The 20,104-nt window shown below is 43.8% G+C and overlaps 7 protein-coding genes across 7 annotated transcripts; 4 read left to right on the top strand and 3 right to left on the bottom strand.

Moving 5' to 3' along the window:
- Window positions 1-601: 601 nt before the first annotated feature.
- On the bottom strand, window positions 602-1,369 carry O0I10_007685 (uncharacterized protein; the record flags this gene model as incomplete). Its single annotated transcript, XM_058487699.1, has 5 exons — window positions 602-806; window positions 872-978; window positions 1,050-1,069; window positions 1,133-1,188; window positions 1,260-1,369. 5 exons carry the CDS (start codon window positions 1,367-1,369, stop codon window positions 602-604), a joined length of 498 nt encoding a protein of 165 aa, XP_058341521.1.
- Window positions 1,370-2,423: 1,054 nt separating this feature from the next.
- On the top strand, window positions 2,424-3,068 carry O0I10_007684 (uncharacterized protein; the record flags this gene model as incomplete). The annotated part of the gene is made up of 4 exons (XM_058487698.1): window positions 2,424-2,459; window positions 2,532-2,628; window positions 2,697-2,770; window positions 2,826-3,068. 4 exons carry the CDS (start codon window positions 2,424-2,426, stop codon window positions 3,066-3,068), a joined length of 450 nt encoding a protein of 149 aa, XP_058341520.1.
- Window positions 3,069-7,098: 4,030 nt separating this feature from the next.
- O0I10_007683 (uncharacterized protein) lies at window positions 7,099-10,141 on the top strand (the record flags this gene model as incomplete). The annotated part of the gene is made up of 5 exons (XM_058487697.1): window positions 7,099-7,845; window positions 7,905-8,564; window positions 8,627-9,178; window positions 9,236-9,359; window positions 9,420-10,141. 5 exons carry the CDS (start codon window positions 7,099-7,101, stop codon window positions 10,139-10,141), a joined length of 2,805 nt encoding a protein of 934 aa, XP_058341519.1.
- A 659-nt stretch (window positions 10,142-10,800) lies between these two features.
- O0I10_007682 (uncharacterized protein) lies at window positions 10,801-12,554 on the top strand (the record flags this gene model as incomplete). Its single annotated transcript, XM_058487696.1, has 6 exons — window positions 10,801-10,905; window positions 10,958-11,000; window positions 11,090-11,214; window positions 11,294-11,456; window positions 11,523-11,777; window positions 11,830-12,554. 6 exons carry the CDS (start codon window positions 10,801-10,803, stop codon window positions 12,552-12,554), a joined length of 1,416 nt encoding a protein of 471 aa, XP_058341518.1.
- Window positions 12,555-13,000: 446 nt separating this feature from the next.
- Window positions 13,001-15,578, top strand: O0I10_007681 (hsp70-like protein; the record flags this gene model as incomplete). Its single annotated transcript, XM_058487695.1, has 9 exons — window positions 13,001-13,057; window positions 13,131-13,159; window positions 13,217-13,397; window positions 13,493-13,736; window positions 13,797-14,113; window positions 14,181-14,816; window positions 14,876-14,993; window positions 15,054-15,394; window positions 15,462-15,578. The coding sequence occupies 9 exons, from the start codon at window positions 13,001-13,003 to the stop codon at window positions 15,576-15,578; spliced, it is 2,040 nt and encodes a 679-aa protein (XP_058341517.1).
- A 246-nt stretch (window positions 15,579-15,824) lies between these two features.
- On the bottom strand, window positions 15,825-17,556 carry O0I10_007680 (glycerol kinase; the record flags this gene model as incomplete). The annotated part of the gene is made up of 4 exons (XM_058487694.1): window positions 15,825-16,722; window positions 16,791-16,903; window positions 16,969-17,368; window positions 17,432-17,556. 4 exons carry the CDS (start codon window positions 17,554-17,556, stop codon window positions 15,825-15,827), a joined length of 1,536 nt encoding a protein of 511 aa, XP_058341516.1.
- A 699-nt stretch (window positions 17,557-18,255) lies between these two features.
- Window positions 18,256-19,749, bottom strand: O0I10_007679 (uncharacterized protein; the record flags this gene model as incomplete). Its single annotated transcript, XM_058487693.1, has 7 exons — window positions 18,256-18,689; window positions 18,759-18,822; window positions 18,878-18,950; window positions 19,011-19,051; window positions 19,127-19,263; window positions 19,354-19,449; window positions 19,518-19,749. The coding sequence occupies 7 exons, from the start codon at window positions 19,747-19,749 to the stop codon at window positions 18,256-18,258; spliced, it is 1,077 nt and encodes a 358-aa protein (XP_058341515.1).
- Window positions 19,750-20,104: the final 355 nt, after the last annotated feature.

Here is a 20,104-nt window from a genome sequence, read left to right as displayed (position 1 = left end):
TTCTTGTATTCTTGTGCATGACACTTTGGTTCCATGGACAGCTAAGGATTCCCCGAATCATGCAACCAAAGTACGTACGTTGCTATTTTAACATGGAGCTATGACGACAACAAGAACCTACTTTATCATGGTCATCTGCTGCCGTACTATATTATTCACCAATCACCAAACATGGGATCGGCGGTGTTATTTTATTGTCCATGCTGCTCCAATGGTTGAGTAAACCTATTCCGGGTATCATCACACGTCACTCAAGCCTGTACCAAACACTTGCACTGATGCTTGTTGATGATGATGGTGTCATACATCATCAGCTGCTGATGGGCTTATCATAGATATTGTTTCCACAAATAAAAAGCTATCATATGGGAAGAAGAAAAACTTGTGCGCTTTTGCGTTTATTTATGTCTCTCTTGGATGATAGCATACGTACAATAGAGCATTGATGAAAATGTAGAAACGCAATGTGTCACAATGGCAACAATGCAACTTTTTAAAGAGCGGTTTGTTTGTATGATGGTGGGTGGTTGTTGTGGTGGACTAGGAACAAAGGAGAATGCCGAGAAAAGGAGGAAGGGAATGAAAACAAAAAGGATGCTCCTTACATGACCATGGATGTCATGATTAATACAAGGACAAGCAACCCGATCGATTGATCATGGCGAAGCATCTTCATCGACCATGCTGCACTTGTGTTGGTATCGGGTGTTGGTGTTACCGAGGCACTGTTGCTGCCGCTACTGCTGCTTGGAATGGGCGAAAGCGTTTTGGATGACATGGATGACACGCTGCTCGCCAACGTAGTTCTATTCATCATCATAGCCATAAGTATTAGCATTTTCCTCTTGCACTTTTTGCTATTACTACTCACACGTTGGCACCGGGTTGTGAGCAATAAGTCATCATGAGCGTCTTTTGTGTTTCTTTCTCGCTGTCTTCAGGGCAAGTATCCCAGCATGACACCTTGGCTTTCTGCCACTAAAACGAAAGAGGATGATTTCAGCACTTCATTGTATTCCAAGCATGCAATTTCGTCAAATGATGCTTACCTTGCACAAGCAAGCATACTCTGTGTAGTAATGAGATGCGCCGTTAGTATCATGTGCACCTACGTTATATGATTTTCCCTTACCATCTTGCTTACATGTGCGAAGATAATTGTCCTCGTTTTGTTTACATTGATTAAAGCTAAATGGGCGAAAATAGAGACGTCTTAGTATGACTGGGTTATACTTTTGCTTAACACTTGTTGCACTTACACTGTTTGAGCAGGGCAGTTTGCATTTTGAGCGTATACGATTTGATTTGTCGCAACAAGAAGGCCGGCGACAGCAATTACAATAGCGAGAGTCCTTTCAGTAGCACGCATTATTATGTCGAAAGCAAGAAAAAGTATACAAAAGAAAGGAAAAAGAGCGCAACAACAAGAAAGAAGGTGCAGGAGAGAAATAGGAGGAAGGTCATGTCACTGTAATAGGAGGGATCAAAGAATACACAGATTTTCTAAATCAGCTTATTACATTTCTACTTGCCATGATCGCTCCTGTCAGCTTTTCCCGAATCATGGTCCATGTGTCCGGTACATACAACGCCTTGATGAGGACTCCAATGGCATTCTTATTATCATTCAAGTGCTTCTGTTATATAACCGCTTCACAATAATGCACCTTTTTTTATAGGAGCAATAGCTTCAGCACAAGATGGCTATTTGTACATTTGCATTCCTGCATCCCTGACGGACCTTGGATCTTCTTTGCGTTGCACACAAAAAGAGACTACTACATGAGAAGAATGTAAACGTAACATGGTTACTTGTATAAGGACATTCATATGGAGCCGACTAGAGCAGCACTCTTGGAATCAGCCTCCATTCATCGCTTTTCCAATATGCGACATCTTTATGGTGCGATTTGTAATGGAAGCTACATACATGTAAAGAGACGCCTATAGCAACTAGGTATACTCCTTATTCACGTGCAGGCTCCTGCGCTAACATTAATGATCCAGAAGAGTGCAGAGAAGCTAATGTGGTGCGTAATCAAGTTCACATCATATCAAACATGGAGAATGTTGTATAAAAAATGTGAAATTGGAGAGACGTGGTATCCTTGATCTATAATACTACCTTTGTGGTGCCTGCAAAGTGTAAAAGAGACGGCATCTTGGCTTCACCAGGGATAGGTTACGATGGTGCAAAGTGAATGATTTGCTCAAACATTGATGTGCATTGACCCTACAATGGTAATGCCGGATGATGTGGATGATGCGTGTCCTTGCCATAAGAGGCATTTTTTGGATTCGTGGCGTGGGTTTTCCAACTTGATCCAATACCTGGTTGTTTGCTTTCGAGTATAAAAGACCTTGTTTCTTCTCATACCTCTTTATTATCTACATCTCATTCAAGGACATCAGCAAACAACAAAATGGTTATTTTCACGTTATCTCAAGAGCATGGCTTTGTATGTATACCCATGATGCTACTCCTTCAATGGCAATGTTTACTTATTATCCCATTTACACTGATACTCAAGGTCCTCAGCGTTTTGGTGTTCTCCCTCTTTCAGCTCCTGGCAATGAGCTTGCGGGTTGGCAAAGCACGCAAAGTGGCGGGTGTGCCCTATCCTTATGGTAATAAAGCTACTTCAAAGCAGCGTCATTATGTAATCCTTATGCAAGAAGCTGACGAAATCAACCAGTGTATGCCGAAAAGAATGAAGCAGAGAATGAGTTTGACAAACACGTATTCAATTGTATCCAGCGTGTGCATCAGGTATATAAACAATGTCAAAAAGTCAAAGCTGTAAACTAACTTTAATGCTACGTAGAATACGCTTGAGATGTATCCTAGCTTTGCTGTATTGCTCCTTTTGGGAGGTATCACTCATCCATTAATCAATGCGGGAGCAGGCTTCTACTACCTGGTAACTCGCGAGGTATATGCACGTGGATATTCTACAGGTGAACCGAGCAAACGTGGTCTTGGCGTTAGAACTGCAGCCCTTGGTGAGCTCATCATGTTGGGGACCACCGTGCACACCATTTATCAAGTATTTACTGGATCCACGTGATGTGCACCTTGGAATTTTTGAACACATGCTTAGATAGCATACCCACTATCATACCTCATTCTCGTTTGTACATGCTACGTTAGCAACGATTTATCTCGACTTTCAATAAACAAATACTGTATGTGAGATTTTTATGGTACAAGGAGACTACTACCATGACACAAATGTGTAACCACCAGGTTGCTTTTGTGCTCACTCGATCGCTTGAGCTACATGTACGCTTCATGCAATTTATTGGCTACATCCTCCGAATCAACCAGGTGCTGCCTTTCTTCCTGTTTGCTCCAACAACGACTTCTTTCTATACTTGACGGCTGTCTCTAAAGCTTCACAACATTTACTCCTTGTCCACATCCCTCGTTTGCCATCTGCCAACAGAATTGGTGTTCAGCCAGCATTGGTCTCCTTGGTTACGCGCCATCTAGACAACAACGACTTCGGGTGGCTCATTGCTTGCTTGTACTCGCTTCAACTTCTTCTTTTACGCCGCCCTCGACAACTTGCTCGTTTGACAATGGCGGGCTACCAGTTAATCTTGCTCAAGAGCTTGGCGCTAATGGTGAGCAGCATAGCTAGCCCACAGGTACCCAACTCCACCATATACAAGACTTCTTTCAAATTTGCCTCGATGCACTTTGCCATGGTTACTAACATTGGTATGTGAAATAGGATGGGTTATAGGGTTGGCATGGTTCAAAGAGGGTTTATTTATCATCATTGCCATCATCAGCAAGTATCACACACCATGTACACTGCTGCTCCTGCTTGAGGAAGTATATGTCTTGGAACCTGTATCAACAACAAGGACTGCAAAGCTACACGATGACCTTCCACAAATTCGTTTGCCATGATCCAGGCGCCATTGGCCTTCTGTATTCTGTCACGGTATTGTTATGATGCCATTGCCTTCCAGGGACTGTTCTGGTATATAGGTATCGGGGATCAAGTATGGATGGATACAGGTTGTTGATCCTTTTGGATCTAGGATATGGTGATGGCGGCCCTTTCCAATGTGCATGTTCAAGGAGAATCAGGTTCGGTTTGTATGTATATGGATATCTATACACGTTGGATGATGACAGAATGGATATGGTAAGAGCACATGGAATAGTGATACGTGGATACTTTGCAATCTCGTTTCCATAGTTGTATTAGTATAACCTTTCAATCTCTGAAAATAAAAAATGGGCCATCATTGGCAGATGTATGCATAGACAACATTACACCTAGGCTCCTCAGACTTAATCCTGGTATATGCGCCACCATCACTTTATCAGCTCATGCATCATCCCCAACATACACAAATACCCACGCCCATAATGCACAATAAAAGGATGTTGTCGCCGCCCATCATACTCCCACACGTCTCTTTCCTCTGCCCTACTTCTTTTTTGATTGCTTACAAGGTCAAATCCCACTTCTTGCAAACTTTGTGAACAAAACAAGCGGTGATCATTGTGGTCTTCCATAGTGCTTCATTTTTATCCTACTCTCATTGTCGTTGTATTGCGATATTGTATTCTTGTAATGAGGTAAAGCCTGATCATGTTGCTTGATGAGTCACTACTCATACAAGCTACCTTGTTACTCTCGATATAGCTATCTCCCGTGATGCATCTACAAAAGTTGATTTTCGTACCATGGTCTACGTCTGGTACTGGAATTGACTTGGTGCAAATACCAAGCCTGGTAGTGATCGACTATGCGGGGCTAACCAACGACGTTGGTGCAAATACCAAGTCTGGTGGTGATTGACTACGCAGGTCTAACCAACGACGTTGGTGTAAATACCAAGTCTGGTTGTGATTGACTACGCAGGATTATCCACAGACGTTCAAGATCTACACAACTTTATAAGGTAAAAGGAATTTACGAAGGTCTCACTTGGACGAGGTATTCTAACATCTGCTATAGCGACCACGACAACCTCAAGAAAATCATAGTAGACCATTTACCTTATTAGAACGATGTCAAGGTCTTCTCAGAGAGAGTTTCTAGGTGCGCGACATTTTTCGACATCAAGAGTCGTGACATCTCCCAGATAGTTTAGTGATCCAAAATACCGATTATTAGGTTATGTTCCTCCGATAGCCAATTGCATCCCTTACATAGAAGCATTCATACAAGACAAAAGAAAAGTAAACATGCCACTTAGAAAGATTAAAAGCCTAACTTTACATATGCGTATATTGTGGTCATAGCAATGTCAGGTTCTTTGTTCTATGATTCTATACATAAACGCATTTAGCTAACTAAAGTCATAGTGGGTTATCCAACAAGAGGCGGGACATCCCGTGTGGCGACCTTGATGTTGCATTAGGTGTGATATGCATTGATAATAAATAAGCTTTTCAACCGAGTCACCACCGAAAGTAGCTCCAACCATGCATAATCAAATTGTTCAGAGCTACATTGTTGATGCACATTTACCACATTAAGATGGCGTTCATCCACTTTCATAAAGACAACAAGCGTACGTATTAAACGCAATCCGACCTACAGCGGGGCGTTTGGGATCCATTTGATGAGCTTTGTTTGGATTTGTTTGAATCTTATGACACCTGCTCTGCATAAAGGAATCACGCAATGGCAGCAAGGTACGTTTTATTCAATACTTCCAAATGCGGAGAGTGGATTGACTGCATGAACAAAGAAAGCTGCCCCTTTTTTTCAATTGCAATGCAGCCATCGAGCCCAATAGTCTGATTGCTCATGCCACCTTAACCGGCTTTGAACCTCTTGGGTAACTCCCGGTTGACCATAGCGGCCATGCTATGCGTCGATCACCACGTGGTCATCCCAAGTGACACGACCAGCCATGTGAGAAGATAGTGTGGTCGTAGCAACCTATTCCAATCCAAGTCGACCATTTGGTAACCATCATCATGGTTTTAGAGATAAGTAGTATATGCATGTAGCAGCATACATACCTAGACAGAGGCAGGAGCACTAGGTATTTTACCAACTATAGACACAAGGCTATTCCCCCAAGGACCGTATTGTTCAGTTGCTTGTGGGAAAGTTGCCGACCATTCGACCATAGCTATTGAAAAAGAAGTTTAATGAAGTTGCTAGATCCAATTTTGCGTTACTATAACGATAACAATCAACTTTCATAAGATCAAGTAATAATGAATGTGAACGATGAAAGGTTTCGTGGAACGCTTGTGCAAGCGAAAAACTCAGACAAAGCCATGTGAGAAAATAAAACGATAACATCATCCCACGTTAACACTGGCTATAAATAATATTTTGCGATGACACCCATCTCACGCCATCCCGACTTGTAAGCTTGGGCCATCAACATCATATGTGCTTCTCATGCTATTGTTGGGATTGTCTATGTGGTGTGGCTGGGTGTTAAGTGGGTAACTGGGATGGTGAAACTGAGCCGACCATGCCCATTGGGCGCAATGGCCAAAAGGCAAAATTTTTCTCGGGCACGGCCACCATTGGCATACACAGCTTTGGATCGCCCCGCAGTGCTTACTATCCATTGCTATGATTGTATTTTCACCCCTTCATACTTTTTCAGAATGCGCTTTATTCATAAAATCAGGCCTTAATACCAATCGATTTGGTGATTGATTCCTTTAATGATTAATGAGGATGCCATGTAAGATATACATTTAAGCAAGCAGTAGAGAGAGTAGGCAACAATGATAGCGTTGTGTGGGGTGAGGAAGAAGGATGATTCGCATTCTGATTACCTCTCCGACGAGTTGTGCCAATGGGCATTTGGATACAGTGGAACACATTACACTCCTTTTCTTTCTTCTTTAAACACACACATACGCACCACACACGCACTTTTGTCCAATACCTTATACTTTATTCTCTTTATTCTCTCCTTTGACATTCTCGCAACGTCAAAATAATTCACAACGACAAGGTCGCCAGTGCTACTCTTTTCCTTTCTTTCTTTGTTTCGCTCTTCTTGTGATTCAGTCTCAACAACTGTGGCGTCTCGAAATCTCGGAAAAGCTATACTCGTCATCGAGCCGCTCCCTTCTTTCCGCATTCGTACACAATGGAAACACAGACTTCCGAACACCCTCCATCATCCGATCCGGGAGACTCTTCACAGCATCCAATGCATGCACTGAATCTTTCTGGAGACATGCTCGGCCATGCAGCTTCGGGTTCAGGGGTTCCTCCTCCCAACTTCTCCATTGTACCTGTACATCAGCAGTATCAGTCTCATTTCAGCAGTGCGTCTCATGTTACAACGCCTGAGGATGGTCAACCTTTATTACAACAACATCCAGGTGTTATCAATAATGATGCTTTGCATACCCAGCAACAACAACAACAGCCTCACCCAGGTCCTCAACCGCAGCATCAGCAACAGCAACAGCAGCAGCATCAACCAATGGATGTTACAATGAGCCATCAGCAGTTGCAATCATCGTCACAGACTCAACATCATCATCATCATCATCATCATCAACAACAGCAACATAATCCTGCCGATATGATGAAAGCATCTCTTGATCAACAGCTTATGGCAATGGCAGCTGCAGCAAGCAACTTGCAATACCCTATCAATGTTACACCTGGAATGGCAGGACCTACGCTTATCAATCAACAAGCACATGGAAATCTTAATCAAGGAGGAGGAGGAGGAGGAGGAGGAGGAGGAGGTGTACCAATTTCACCTGATGCTATGCAACAAGACCAGCAGCAGCAACAACAACAACAAGCTGGACAAGAAATGATGGTAGCACATGGGCTAGGATCGTCATCATCTGGTGCAGTCATATCCCCTCATGAACAGGTAAAACATAACAGGATTTCGAGTTAAAGAGAAAAAGTAATAATAGAATTGATTGGTAGCAAATGATGGGTATCAATGTACAACCCCAACAACAGCAACAACACCATGAGCAACAGCAACATCATCAGCCGCAGCAACAACAACAACCACCACAACAACAACCCCAACAGCATATGGATATCTATGGTAATGTGGCGCACGGACCATCGCAGGAACTTGGTCAGCATATGATTCAAGATATCTTGTTCAGTCAGCAGCAACAACGTCATCAGGTGCCCTCTGTGCAACAGGATCAACCTCTTACATTGCAACATCCTTCGATCGTGACTCAGCAACAATCTCAACAACAACAACAAGAACAAATGATCTTGTCTACTCCACTACAAAGTCCTCAAGAACATGCTATTGCTGCTGCTCAACAGGCAATGGCTCAACAAATTGCTCAATCACAACAACAACAGCAGCAGCAGCGACAAGAACAACAACATCACCAAGGCGCTGGTATTCCTGCTAATGTGATCATGTTGCAGCATCCAAACCATGTTGGTATGCGACAAGAACAAGGATATCAACCGTCTTCCATGCCACCTCATTCCCAAGCAACACAACACCAACCACAGCAACAACATAATCATGAAATGGTGTTTATCGACGAGAGCCATGAGGCTCAACGGAGACGACAACAGCAGCAGCGCCAGGAGATTATTAATAATGAAAAGGTAAGGGAAATGGACCATTGGGAAAAGAGATAGGACATGTTAATGATTCATGTTATGTATAGGCATATTCAGCTGCTATGCTCAGGCAACAACAGGTGATGATGCAACAAGCAAGCGAAGCATCTGCAGCATCCCGAGAAGATGAAGCATCAGGATCTACTAGCTGTGATGTATCGCCAAGGGAATTTGAAGGCATGTCGCGTGAGCAGTTGATTGCACGATTGATGGTACTGGAACAAGAGAAACGTGCTGGTGGTGGTGTTACTACAAGTCGCAGTGAACAAGGTCCAGGAACGTCATCTGAAGCAGCCGTTGAGATCAAATCCGAAACAAGCACCAATGTGGATGATGATGAAGAAGGACCATCGACTCCACCTGATACCCACCGATCTGCTGCTGATAATAATGCTGAACGATCATCCGAGAGCAATAGCAAACATGAAGATGGCGGAGACGAAGATGAAGAAGATGAGGATGAGGATGGTGACAGTGAACAACCTGACCAAGCCCAGTCCAAGCCAATGCAATGTTTATGGAAAGATTGTGGCCAAATGTTGGAGAATATGCAAAAGTTGATTAGCCACATCAGCGATAACCATGTTGGAAGTGGAAAGGTATGCTTCATTTTGTTGTTTATAGTGTGTTTATGTTTGCTAATGGATATGCTATAGCCAACGTATCGATGCGAGTGGGAAGGATGTGCAAGGAATCAAAAGCCTTTCACCAAACGGCACAAGATGTATAACCATTTGCGTACCCATACAGGCGAAAGACCTTTTGTGTGCAGTAAGCCTGGTAAGTAAAAATGGAGATTGATATACACCCACATGTGATTAACTTGTAACAAAACATTAGGTTGTGGCAAGCGGTTTTCGAGACCCGATTCATTGACAACCCACGTCAAGACGCATTCAAATGTTCGACCCTTCATATGCCCTGTGAAAGGATGTCAAAAGGCTTATTATCATTCGCGTTCACTGAAAAAGCATGAAAAGACACATGAAAATACGGTCCAGACTTCAGCGCCGTCACTTCCATTTGGTACTTCTGCTGGCTTCAACAACAATATGACGGGACAGGTGCCCGTGGACTTTTTGCATAACGTACCGATCATACAGCAGCATCATGGCTCCCAGGCACAACAACAAGAGCACCACATGATAGATCCCACAACAGCCGCCGCCGCTGCTGCTGCTGCTGCTGCCGCCGCATCACATCATCCTCCACCTCAACAGCCACAATCTATCCCACCTACTCCTCAAGAACAACATCAACAGCATTTGGGTTTTCCTATGAGTACTACGCCTTCTCCATCTCACATGGTAACCACCTTTGCAAGTAATCCGGTTGCTATGCAACAGGCCACCGCCGCGTTCAATGCACCTGTTATGATGGATACCAGTACGTCGTCTACCACAAGCACTCCCTCTACCGCTACTACCACCCCGCATCAGCAACAACCATTTCCCATGGTCATTGACCAACCACATCATCATCATCCACATCATCATCACCAACAACAATACGTCCCTGATAATGCCAATGGTGCCCCCTTTGACGGCTTCAGAGGAGCATGATCTTTTTATTATTCTCCCTTACACCCTTGCTATCTCTTTTTTTGTCATTTCTTTATCTATGTACATTGCTTATATGGTCTACTATCGAGAATTGCTGTTTCCCAGGTGGAAGCATCACGCGTAGATTCACGGAACAAAAAAAAGCCGAACAGAGAAACACTCGCATACGCAACTTCCTCAATGAGACACACACACTTACATGCATACATATACACACACACACACCAACACTCTTTATTACTATCTCCATATTTCATCATCTGTAATCATCTTGCACTTTGAACTATCCGCCATTATCACCCTTATTCGTGTTTTGTATCTTCTCTTTTTTCTATCCACGCAGTCAGAGACACACACACACACAAGCATGCTACTAGGAAATATATTTAAACATGGCTATCTATCTGACAACCAGAGAAAGCCTTTCGGCGCAACATGCAGCTACCTTTTTTTCCCTGTGAAATGTGTTTTTGTATGATATAAGCGAAGTGGATACTGATAGATTGATGGACGTAACTCCTTGGATACGCATTTTGAGGACCGTAACTAGTTTTATCCGATGCAGTAAACCATACATACCTTTGCCCTAGACAACATGCAACGCCTTATTCTTTCAGCCATTGATTCCAGCGAGACATGTGACCACGTATCCAAGAGCTATGGTTGGTCGACATGGAAAATCACATTCGTGTACAAGTTCAAACTCAGTTCACAGCGCTCGAAAAACGGACGATTGTCATCTTGCCATCGCCAAGTCCTTGAACGTTACTTTTCTTTACCGATCTGCGCCTCGCCATGACCGATGACTACACTAAGCCCAATGACAATCCATGTGCTGTAATGGGTTGCAAGGAACAATGTGGGTGTCTCTATTTGACTTGACATTGGCTTGATCTTGACAGTTTTTCACCCTTACCTTTATCTCTCTCCGCCCTGGCTCTTTATTAGTTGTTTCTCGAGTATCCTCATACGAAGTATTGGACAATATACATCAACCACAATCCAAGTGTCAAAGCATCAGTCCAACTATCAAAGGTCGTACGTCTGACGAGGGCTCTCTATCTCCTCTCAAGGTAAGGAGCTCTTTATGGTGTGTGTGTTACTATGGAATATTCACCGCATATGGCGGTGTTATCATTTCTTTGTTTATAGCGAAAAGACGACAACGACTATGCATCTGATCTACATACACAACAGGCCAAGCGTATTCAAAAGGAAAATGGTTCGGATCATTGCTATGCTCGCGATATTATCAACCAAGATCAAGAGTTATGGGCTACGCTTGCAGCTTTGAGTGAAGATAGTCGAACACCAGGTAAAGGGATGAGAGGATGTGTCATGGTTACTAGTTGATTGGTTGGGCTTACCCTTGTTGTATCAGGTGTTATCCCACGACTAGAGCCGCAGTTCACTAGTCTCAACAGAAAAGGCAATACCATGGCAGCTTATTTATGCAGCCCTTACACCGATCATATTGCGACTGGATTTGTTGACCTTGGATGGGGATGTGGTTACCGCAACTGCCAAATGTTGATGACCTTTTTGCAACGCCAACAAGAACATGGTGATTCCCTTGTACGAGAAGTGGCTGATATATCGGGGCTCCAGCTGTTACTGGAAAGGGCATGGAGTGAAGGTAAAACGTTCATGAAGGATTGGTAATTCGTGATGGCTTATTCATATAACAGGATTCGACAAGCAAGGAGCCAAGCAATTGAATCATCGAGTATACAAGACAAGGAAATGGATTGGTACTACCGAGGTGTATTGTATGCTGGTGTATCTTGGTATTCGATGCACCATTCTTGACTTTCATCGACCATCAGGACCCAACAATTCCCATGACAGCATGTTTGACTGGATCCAATCATACTTTCAAAGCGGCGTCTTGGATAAGGATCCCAATACATACAACAAGAAAGGCATCGTGCACATCACCGATAGGCCACCACTCTATTTACAGCACTCTGGTCATAGCCGAACAGTGATTGGCATCGAGATACTCAAAGATGGGAAGCGTAACTTGATCATGTTTGATCCTGGAAGGCGAATGTTACGTTCGTATCGATCATCTACAGCACCTGAAGACGACACTACAGTATCCTCTGCCAATTCAGATGGTGACTCAAACTCTTTGGATGGCAATGACAATCAGGCACAGCCCTATTCGTTCACGTCACGGATTCTAAGTTGGAAACCAAAAACGGGATTACCTGCCAACCTCTTGCGTCCTTTTCGCGTTGATGCCAAGACGATTGCAAAGAATCGGCAGTATCAGCTTTTGGTGCTAGGTGAAGTTGAAGATGATCGTCCTAATGGTGGCACCCTATCATGGAATCGCGACAAGGGATATCTGTTGGATCAAAGTGAACGGGAAGCAATGAAAAATGTAGCCAGTATGCAGGCCCATTAAAGAAGGATGATGACACACACTTCACTTCATACAGTATACCCGTGCCCTTCATTTCCACCTTTCCCCCCTCCCTCCCCACGCACATAATCATCCTCTTTTTCAATTGCATATCAACACATTTTAGATATCTTCCACAACCCCCAAAAAAGTGATTATTACAACACACATTACAATATCAATGAATGGAATGGTGGTGGCTCGTGCTTTGGTTTCTTTTCTTTTCCCGAAGAGTAACACAATATGCAATATGCAGCTTGCAAATGATTGGTGGAAAGGTTTACAAAACGCATGACGAGCGGGATGTGAAATTTAGCAGGAAAAGCGACCGAGGAAAAAAAAATACCAACACCAAACTTTTTTTTCTTTCGTCTTCCTCCCTTTTACGCACACACACACACACACACACACACACACACACACACAAAAGCAACGCTTCTTCCTTTACCATGTATCGACTTGCCAACCGTAAAATTGCCTCCAAGGGATTGCCTCTATGGAACAAGGTAAATTGATAATCGTGTTGTAATAATAATCGAACGTACATAACACTCATGGCAACAACCCTGGTTTTGACAGTGCACGGGGATGCCACTTCGTGCTGCCAGGTATGTACTATACGTCCATTCAAAAGAATCATGCATTTGCTCATGCTACGTTATTAGCCAAAAAGTACAAGGCCAAGTGATTGGTATCGATCTTGGCACGACAAACAGTTGCGTGTCAGTCATGGAAGGCAAAACACCACGCGTGATTGAAAATTCAGAAGGTGGCCGTACAACACCCTCTGTGGTTGCTTTTACAAAGGATGGTGAACGACTGGTGGGTCTACCAGCAAAACGTCAAGTGAGTGTGTCCTTTGAATTTTTTTTTTTCTTTAGCGCGTTTCGGACCTTTTTTCTAATAGATTCGACGTACAATACACGTCATTGCATTATTAGGCTGTCGTCAATCCTGAAAACACACTATTTGCCACCAAACGATTGATAGGTCGACGTTTTACGGATGAGGAAGTGCAGCGTGATATCAAGGCTGTACCCTATAAAATTGTGGCACACTCCAATGGTGATGCATGGGTGGAAGCACACGGTCAAAAATACAGCCCATCCCAGATTGGTGCATTCGTAGTGGGCAAAATGAAGGAGACGGCTGAGAATTACTTGGGCAAAAAAGTCCAAAATGGAGGTATGTGTGTGTCTTTGTTTACCATTTCGGGTTCCCAAAACTAACACAATCATGCTCTAGTCGTCACTGTGCCGGCTTACTTTAATGACTCTCAACGTCAAGCTACCAAGGATGCTGGTACCATTGCCGGTCTCAACGTACTGCGTGTGATCAATGAACCCACTGCAGCAGCACTTGCCTATGGCCTTGACCGAGACAAGGTGGGCGACAAGGCTGTGGCCGTCTTTGACTTGGGTGGTGGCACTTTTGATATCTCCATCCTTGAGATCCAATCAGGTGTATTTGAAGTCAAGAGTACAAATGGTGATACCCATCTTGGTGGTGAAGATTTCGATATTACGTTGGTGCGATGGATGGTGGATGAATTCAAAAAGGAGGTAGGATATCAATACACGTTGATGATTCTTTTTCTCCCATGACTCACATGTACGCATTGGTACATAGTCTGGCATTGACCTTGGTGCCGATCGTATGGCTGTGCAACGTATTCGTGAAGCTGCTGAAAAGGCCAAGATTGAATTGTCATCCACCGTGCAAACCGAAATCAATTTGCCCTTCATCACAGCAGATGCTTCAGGACCCAAGCATATCAACTACAAGTTGACACGCTCCAAGTTTGAAGCCTTGGTTAAGCCACTTGTGGATCGTACCGTGGACCCCTGTAAGAAAGCGTTGCGTGACGCTGGTGCTCAACCTAGCGAAATTGGTGAAGTTATTCTCGTGGGTGGTATGTCTCGTATGCCCAAGGTCCAAGAAACCGTAAAGTCTATTTTTGGTCGTGAACCTACCAAGAGCGTGAATCCCGATGAAGCCGTAGCCATTGGTGCAGCCATCCAAGGTGGTGTCCTTGCTGGCAGTGTCACTGATTTATTGCTATTGGATGTCACACCATTGTCGCTTGGTATCGAAACATTAGGTGGTGTGTTTACTCGCTTGATCAACCGAAACACCACCATCCCAACAAAGAAATCCCAAATCTTCTCCACTGCTGCTGATGGCCAGAATGCTGTGGACATCAAGGTGTATCAAGGTGAACGTGAACTTGTTCGTGACAACAAGTTGCTTGGTAACTTCCAATTGGTAAGCAAGACATGGGTTACACAATTTACATGTATGCTAAAAAACAACGTTTTTGATAGACCGGCATTCCTCCTGCTCCTCGTGGTGTACCTCAAATCGAAGTGCAATTTGACATTGACGCTGATGGTATTGTCAATGTTGGCGCCAAGGACAAGGCTACCGGCAAAGATCAATCAAGTATGTATAATCCTTGTCTTATCATCAGCATGATCATTTAACGTGTCCTTTTCCCTCCAGTGACCATTGCTGCCTCCTCGGGTCTTTCCGAAGAAGAAATTGAAAACATGGTCAAGCAAGCCGAGATGAATGCTGAACAAGATCGTCAACGTCGCGATACAATTGAAATGGCCAATCGTGCTGATTCTGTTGTGGGTGATACCGAAAAGGCATTGAATGATTTCAAGGACCAGTTGGATTCTGCCGAGGCCGACAAGCTTAGAAATCAATTGCAAACTTTGCGTGAAGAAGCTGCCAAGGCTCAATCGGGTGATGCTGCTGTCAACCCTGAAGAGCTCAAGGCTAAGATCGATGAGCTTCAACAAAGCAGCTTGAAGCTTTTCGAAATGGTCTACAAGCAGGTTTGTAAAACAAAAATTTAAGAGTATCATTTGCAATACTGATTATGTGTGTGATGATAATACTCAGCGTGCTGCTCAAGGTGATAGCGGCTCCGGTGATGCTGGTAGCAGCAGCGGCGGTAGCACAGGCAACACCACTGAAGGCGAATTCCGAGATGTCAATGACGACAAGGATAAGAAATAGATTAAAACTTTGTGTGTGGTGTTTATTTCCAATGCAATGTTTACAAGAGGTATCATTTAATGTACAATTATGGTACAGATGCTGTAGTGACGCGAATGCTGGTGAAAGGTGTGTGTGGGAATGAAAAGTTGCGGATTCAAAAAGTGGCTATATGAATGGTATGGGATATCAAAAGACAAAAAACGGTGATGGGTGGTTGGGTGGTTGGGTGGGGAATGTTTAAAGGGCGGGGTGATGAAGAAAGGCTCATGCCTGTGGATTCGATGTAGTCCAACCAAAGGATCGCTTGACGGCTTCTTGCCAGCCATTGTACATGTGTTCTCGCTTCTCCGTATTGATGGCAGGGGTAAAATCGGTTTTGCCTTGAACGTTGACGTGTGCAAGATCATGGATGGATTCCCAAACACCTACAGCAAGACCAGCTGCCATGGCTGAACCAAGTGCTGTTGACTCTCGCATACTAGGACGTTCAACAGTAATACCCAGGATATCGGATTGGATTTGCATGCATAGATCAGAGTTGGAAATACCGCCATCCACTTTGAGAGCACGAAGGGGTGTGTTGGCTTCTTTGTTCATGGCATCAAGGATAGCACGAGATTGATAGCATACAGCTTCAAGCGTGGCACGAGCGAGATGGTGTAGTGTTGTGAATTGTGTAAGGCCACAAATAGTGCCGCGTGCATCATCTCTCCAATAAGGCGCAAAAAGACCACCGAATGCTGTGACAAAATAAACGCCTGCCGTATCAGGTACTTCGGCTGCAAGATCGTTGAGCTGATCCACGGAAGAAATCAACTTTAAATTATCCCGAAGCCAGCTGATTGATGACCCCGCCACGGCAACCGATCCTTCAAGTGCATAGCTTGGTGCATCATCGCCAAATTGATATGCAACAGTGGAAATAAGACCATTATCAGAAAGCACGGGTGAATTACCAGTGTTGAAAAGCATGAAGCAACCAGTGCCATAGGTGTTCTTGGCATCACCAGCACCAAAACATTTTTGGCCTACAAGAGCTGCTTGTTGATCACCAAGACAACCTGCAATGGGAACGCCCTTTAAAGAGCCTTCATGCAGTGTGCCGTATACTTGAGATGATGATGCAATTTTGGGAAGGGTTTGCATTTCAAGACCGAAAAAGCTATTATGGTTGATTGTGAGTTGAGTATGAACAAATAAACCCTTGAATAAAAGATAAGAGATCTTTACCTTAATGCTTCTTCGCTCCATTGCAAGGTGTGAATATCCATAAGCATGGTTCGGCTTGCATTGGTTACATCGGTAACAAGAACGCCATTTTGCTCTGCGCCACCAGTGAGATTCTAGAAATGAAACATGTGAGCGGGGATGCAAGATCATGCAGGGATGAAAAAAAAACCAAACTTACGTAGATCAACCAAGTATCCAAGGTGCCAAATTGTAGACGACCTTGTTCTTGAGCTTCAGCAACCATGGGAATGTTATCAAGGAGCCAACGCATTTTGACTCCCGAAAAGTAATTTGTAAGAGGAAGTCCACAAACGGATCGAAGCGCATCGATTCCCTTGTCGCTAGTGGCTGCAAGTTTTTGAACGGTTTCAGTTGTACGGGCGTCACTCCAAATAATGGCAGGGTAAAGAGGCAAGCCTGTGAGCTTATCCCAAGCCAAAGTTGTTTCGCGTTGGTTGGTAACGCCAATCGCTTGGATGTCGGACGATGTGTAACCGGTACCATTGAGCTTACGCACTGCATGTTCCATACATGCTTTGGCAAGGTCAAGCATTTCATAAGGGTCTTGTTCAACCCATCTATTTGTATTACTGTAAGTAACACTGTATACAAAGATTTATATAATATGTGATAAAACGCACCCTGGTTGTGGATAATGTTGGGTAGATTGTATTTGATGAAGAGCAACGATAGCACCACTTTGATCAAAGATGACAAAGCGTGTTGAAGTCGTGCCCTGATCAATGGCACCAACGAGTTTAGGCATTGATATTATGTATTAAAGCGAGTGAATGTGTAAAAAATCAAGTAAAGGCGTTTTGTTGTGCGTGAATGTGCGAGACGCGTGTAATGTGTGAAGGAACAGAAAAGAAAAAAGAAATCAAAAAGGAAGCCCGGGGAAAAATGATGGAGTATTTAACATCATCTGCCTCCCGTTCACATGCTAAAATATCCCGCCAAGTTGTACAGCCGCCCACACTTCCCGTTCAAGAACAAGTACTCTCATTGGTCCCATTCAGCAAAGGCCGCCCAAACACTTCCTCGGGAGGACACAAGGATCGCCTTGTTTGTCGCCCACAATTGGTACACTACACTGCTCGCTATGCCTTTTATAGTCCTCTCGTCACCATGATATTCCGCTCTATCGCTCTCCCCTCCATTCATCCGCCCCCCCTAATTTTAGCTTTCTGCTTATACAAGACAACGGCCGTGCACGGGAAAAGTCTTAAAGCGGCTATACAAAAGAAGCTGTGTCATTTTCAAGTAAGCAAAGAGGTAGAAAATGTATTTTTATGCTAATGTAACAAAGGAGATGGGGAGGAAAGAGAAATGAGTCAATACAATAAAATGCAAGGATGTTTTAAGTGATCAATTCTCGAATCTCTCTAGTATAATATAAGGGGGTATGCATATAAATGTGTTTTCTTATCATCCAAAGGACGGCTATAGAAATCCGGACCCTGTTTTACACCCTGGCGCTGCAGATTTCTGGTCGGCAATGACTCGTGAACCGAGCTTCTTCCGATTCAATTTGAAGCGTGGAATGATGGACACCAAATTCATCACATACAACTCGTTGGCTCTTGTAGAGTACATCATCGTATTGGGTTTGGGCATCCTTTTCTACCAAAATATGTGCCGTCAAAGATGTTTTACCCGGTGACAATGTCCACACATGCAAGTCATGAACAGCAATGACGCCTGGAATAGCTGTGAGAGATTTGATGATGGCTTCAGGCTTCAGGTGACCAGGGGCTCCTTCCATCAGCACACCCACGGAATCGGTAATCAAATGAAACGTGGTATAAAGGACAATAAGTGCAAACACGAACGTGCAAATGGGATCAACGATGGTGAAGGTGGGTTTAAACAACAGCACCACTGAGGAAATCAAGACACCTATCCCGCGGAATCATCAGTCAGCATTACACTTTTCCCCCTGGATATATAATATTGCCTGCCCCTTACCGACGGATGCCAATAGATCTCCCAGAACATGTAATGCAGCAGCACGCAAGTTGATGTTTTCATCCTACGCTCCATATTAATAATCATATGACCTTTTCCCATCTTCTTTTACCACATACATGATGATGTCCATTATGATCTTCTTCGTCATGGTGGTGATGATGATGATGTCCTCCAAGAACGATGGCCAAGCTAGATATGTCAACCATGAGTCAACTTTTTCTCTCTCGCAGCTGGTAAATGTTTACTCACATTACGTTCACACCTACACCAATGGCGGCTGTGACACACATCTATATAGGTAGGCAGCACAAAAACAGGGTTGAGTATATAAAACATAGAGTTCGAAACATTTTCCGGTATCTTACCAAAGGTGCGTTAATCTCTTGTGGATACAACACTCGTTGAATAGCTTCATGGACGAGAAATGCTGTCAGCACCCAAATAGTAATGACCGAGATTACAGCGGCAATGACTTCGGCACGATGGAAACCATATGTATGGCCTATTATCAACAACAACAGCCGTGAGACAACATGAGCATAGAAAAGGAAAAATGAGATCACACACACACACACGTAGGCACGCAACTCACGTTTTGTAGGCGGACGTTCGGCCAAATAAATAGCGATTAATGCCACAAAGAAACTTGCCACATCAGATAACAAGTGAAAGGCATCCGACATGAGAGCTAACAAGGTATTGGATGGATCAATAGAGGGGCTTTTTAACACAAGTATGGGAGAGAATGATGTTTACCTAATGAGTTTGCAAAGTAACCTGCTACAAGTTCGGTGACGAAGAACATGCAGGCCAAAGAAACGGCAAACCATAGCTTTCGTTTTGTGGACCGTGCTTCTTGGACGTTTTTGGCTGCACCGTTTGCACAAGCGGTCATTGACGAGGAGGGTGTAATGGAGCCCGATGTGTTGGAAGCCCGATGGTGGTCATGGTGTTGAATTAAAGGAGTGCGTTCGTTGTCGATTGACATGCCCGAGAATAAAGAGTCAAGGAAAGGTACGAGTTTCAGAGAGGGGAAAAAGGAATTAACGAGAAACAGGCTTTGCCACTCTTTGTCTCAACCAACTCGGAGATGAAAGGGCCATCCATCGCATCATTATTGTCAAAGCCCATCAATGAATACACACATACACACGTACACTAGTATATAATGAGAGACCTTTTATTATATAAACGATGATCTTTTTTATATTAAACGATGGGATCATCTGTGGCTAATATGCAGCCCTACTTGTTGTCAGATATTGGTAACGAAGAAAAAGGCGTGGTGGTGGTGGTGGTGGGTGGGGGGAGTTCATTGCTCGTTTAACCAAATTTAGGCGGGC

The sequence above is a fragment of the Lichtheimia ornata genome (genome assembly GCF_029851405.1).
Source record: "Lichtheimia ornata isolate CBS 291.66 chromosome Unknown scaffold00038, whole genome shotgun sequence".
Lineage (NCBI taxonomy): Eukaryota > Fungi > Mucoromycota > Mucoromycetes > Mucorales > Lichtheimiaceae > Lichtheimia > Lichtheimia ornata.
The sequence above is the reverse complement of the archived record's forward strand: the minus strand, read 5'-3'. Positions and strand labels throughout refer to the sequence as shown.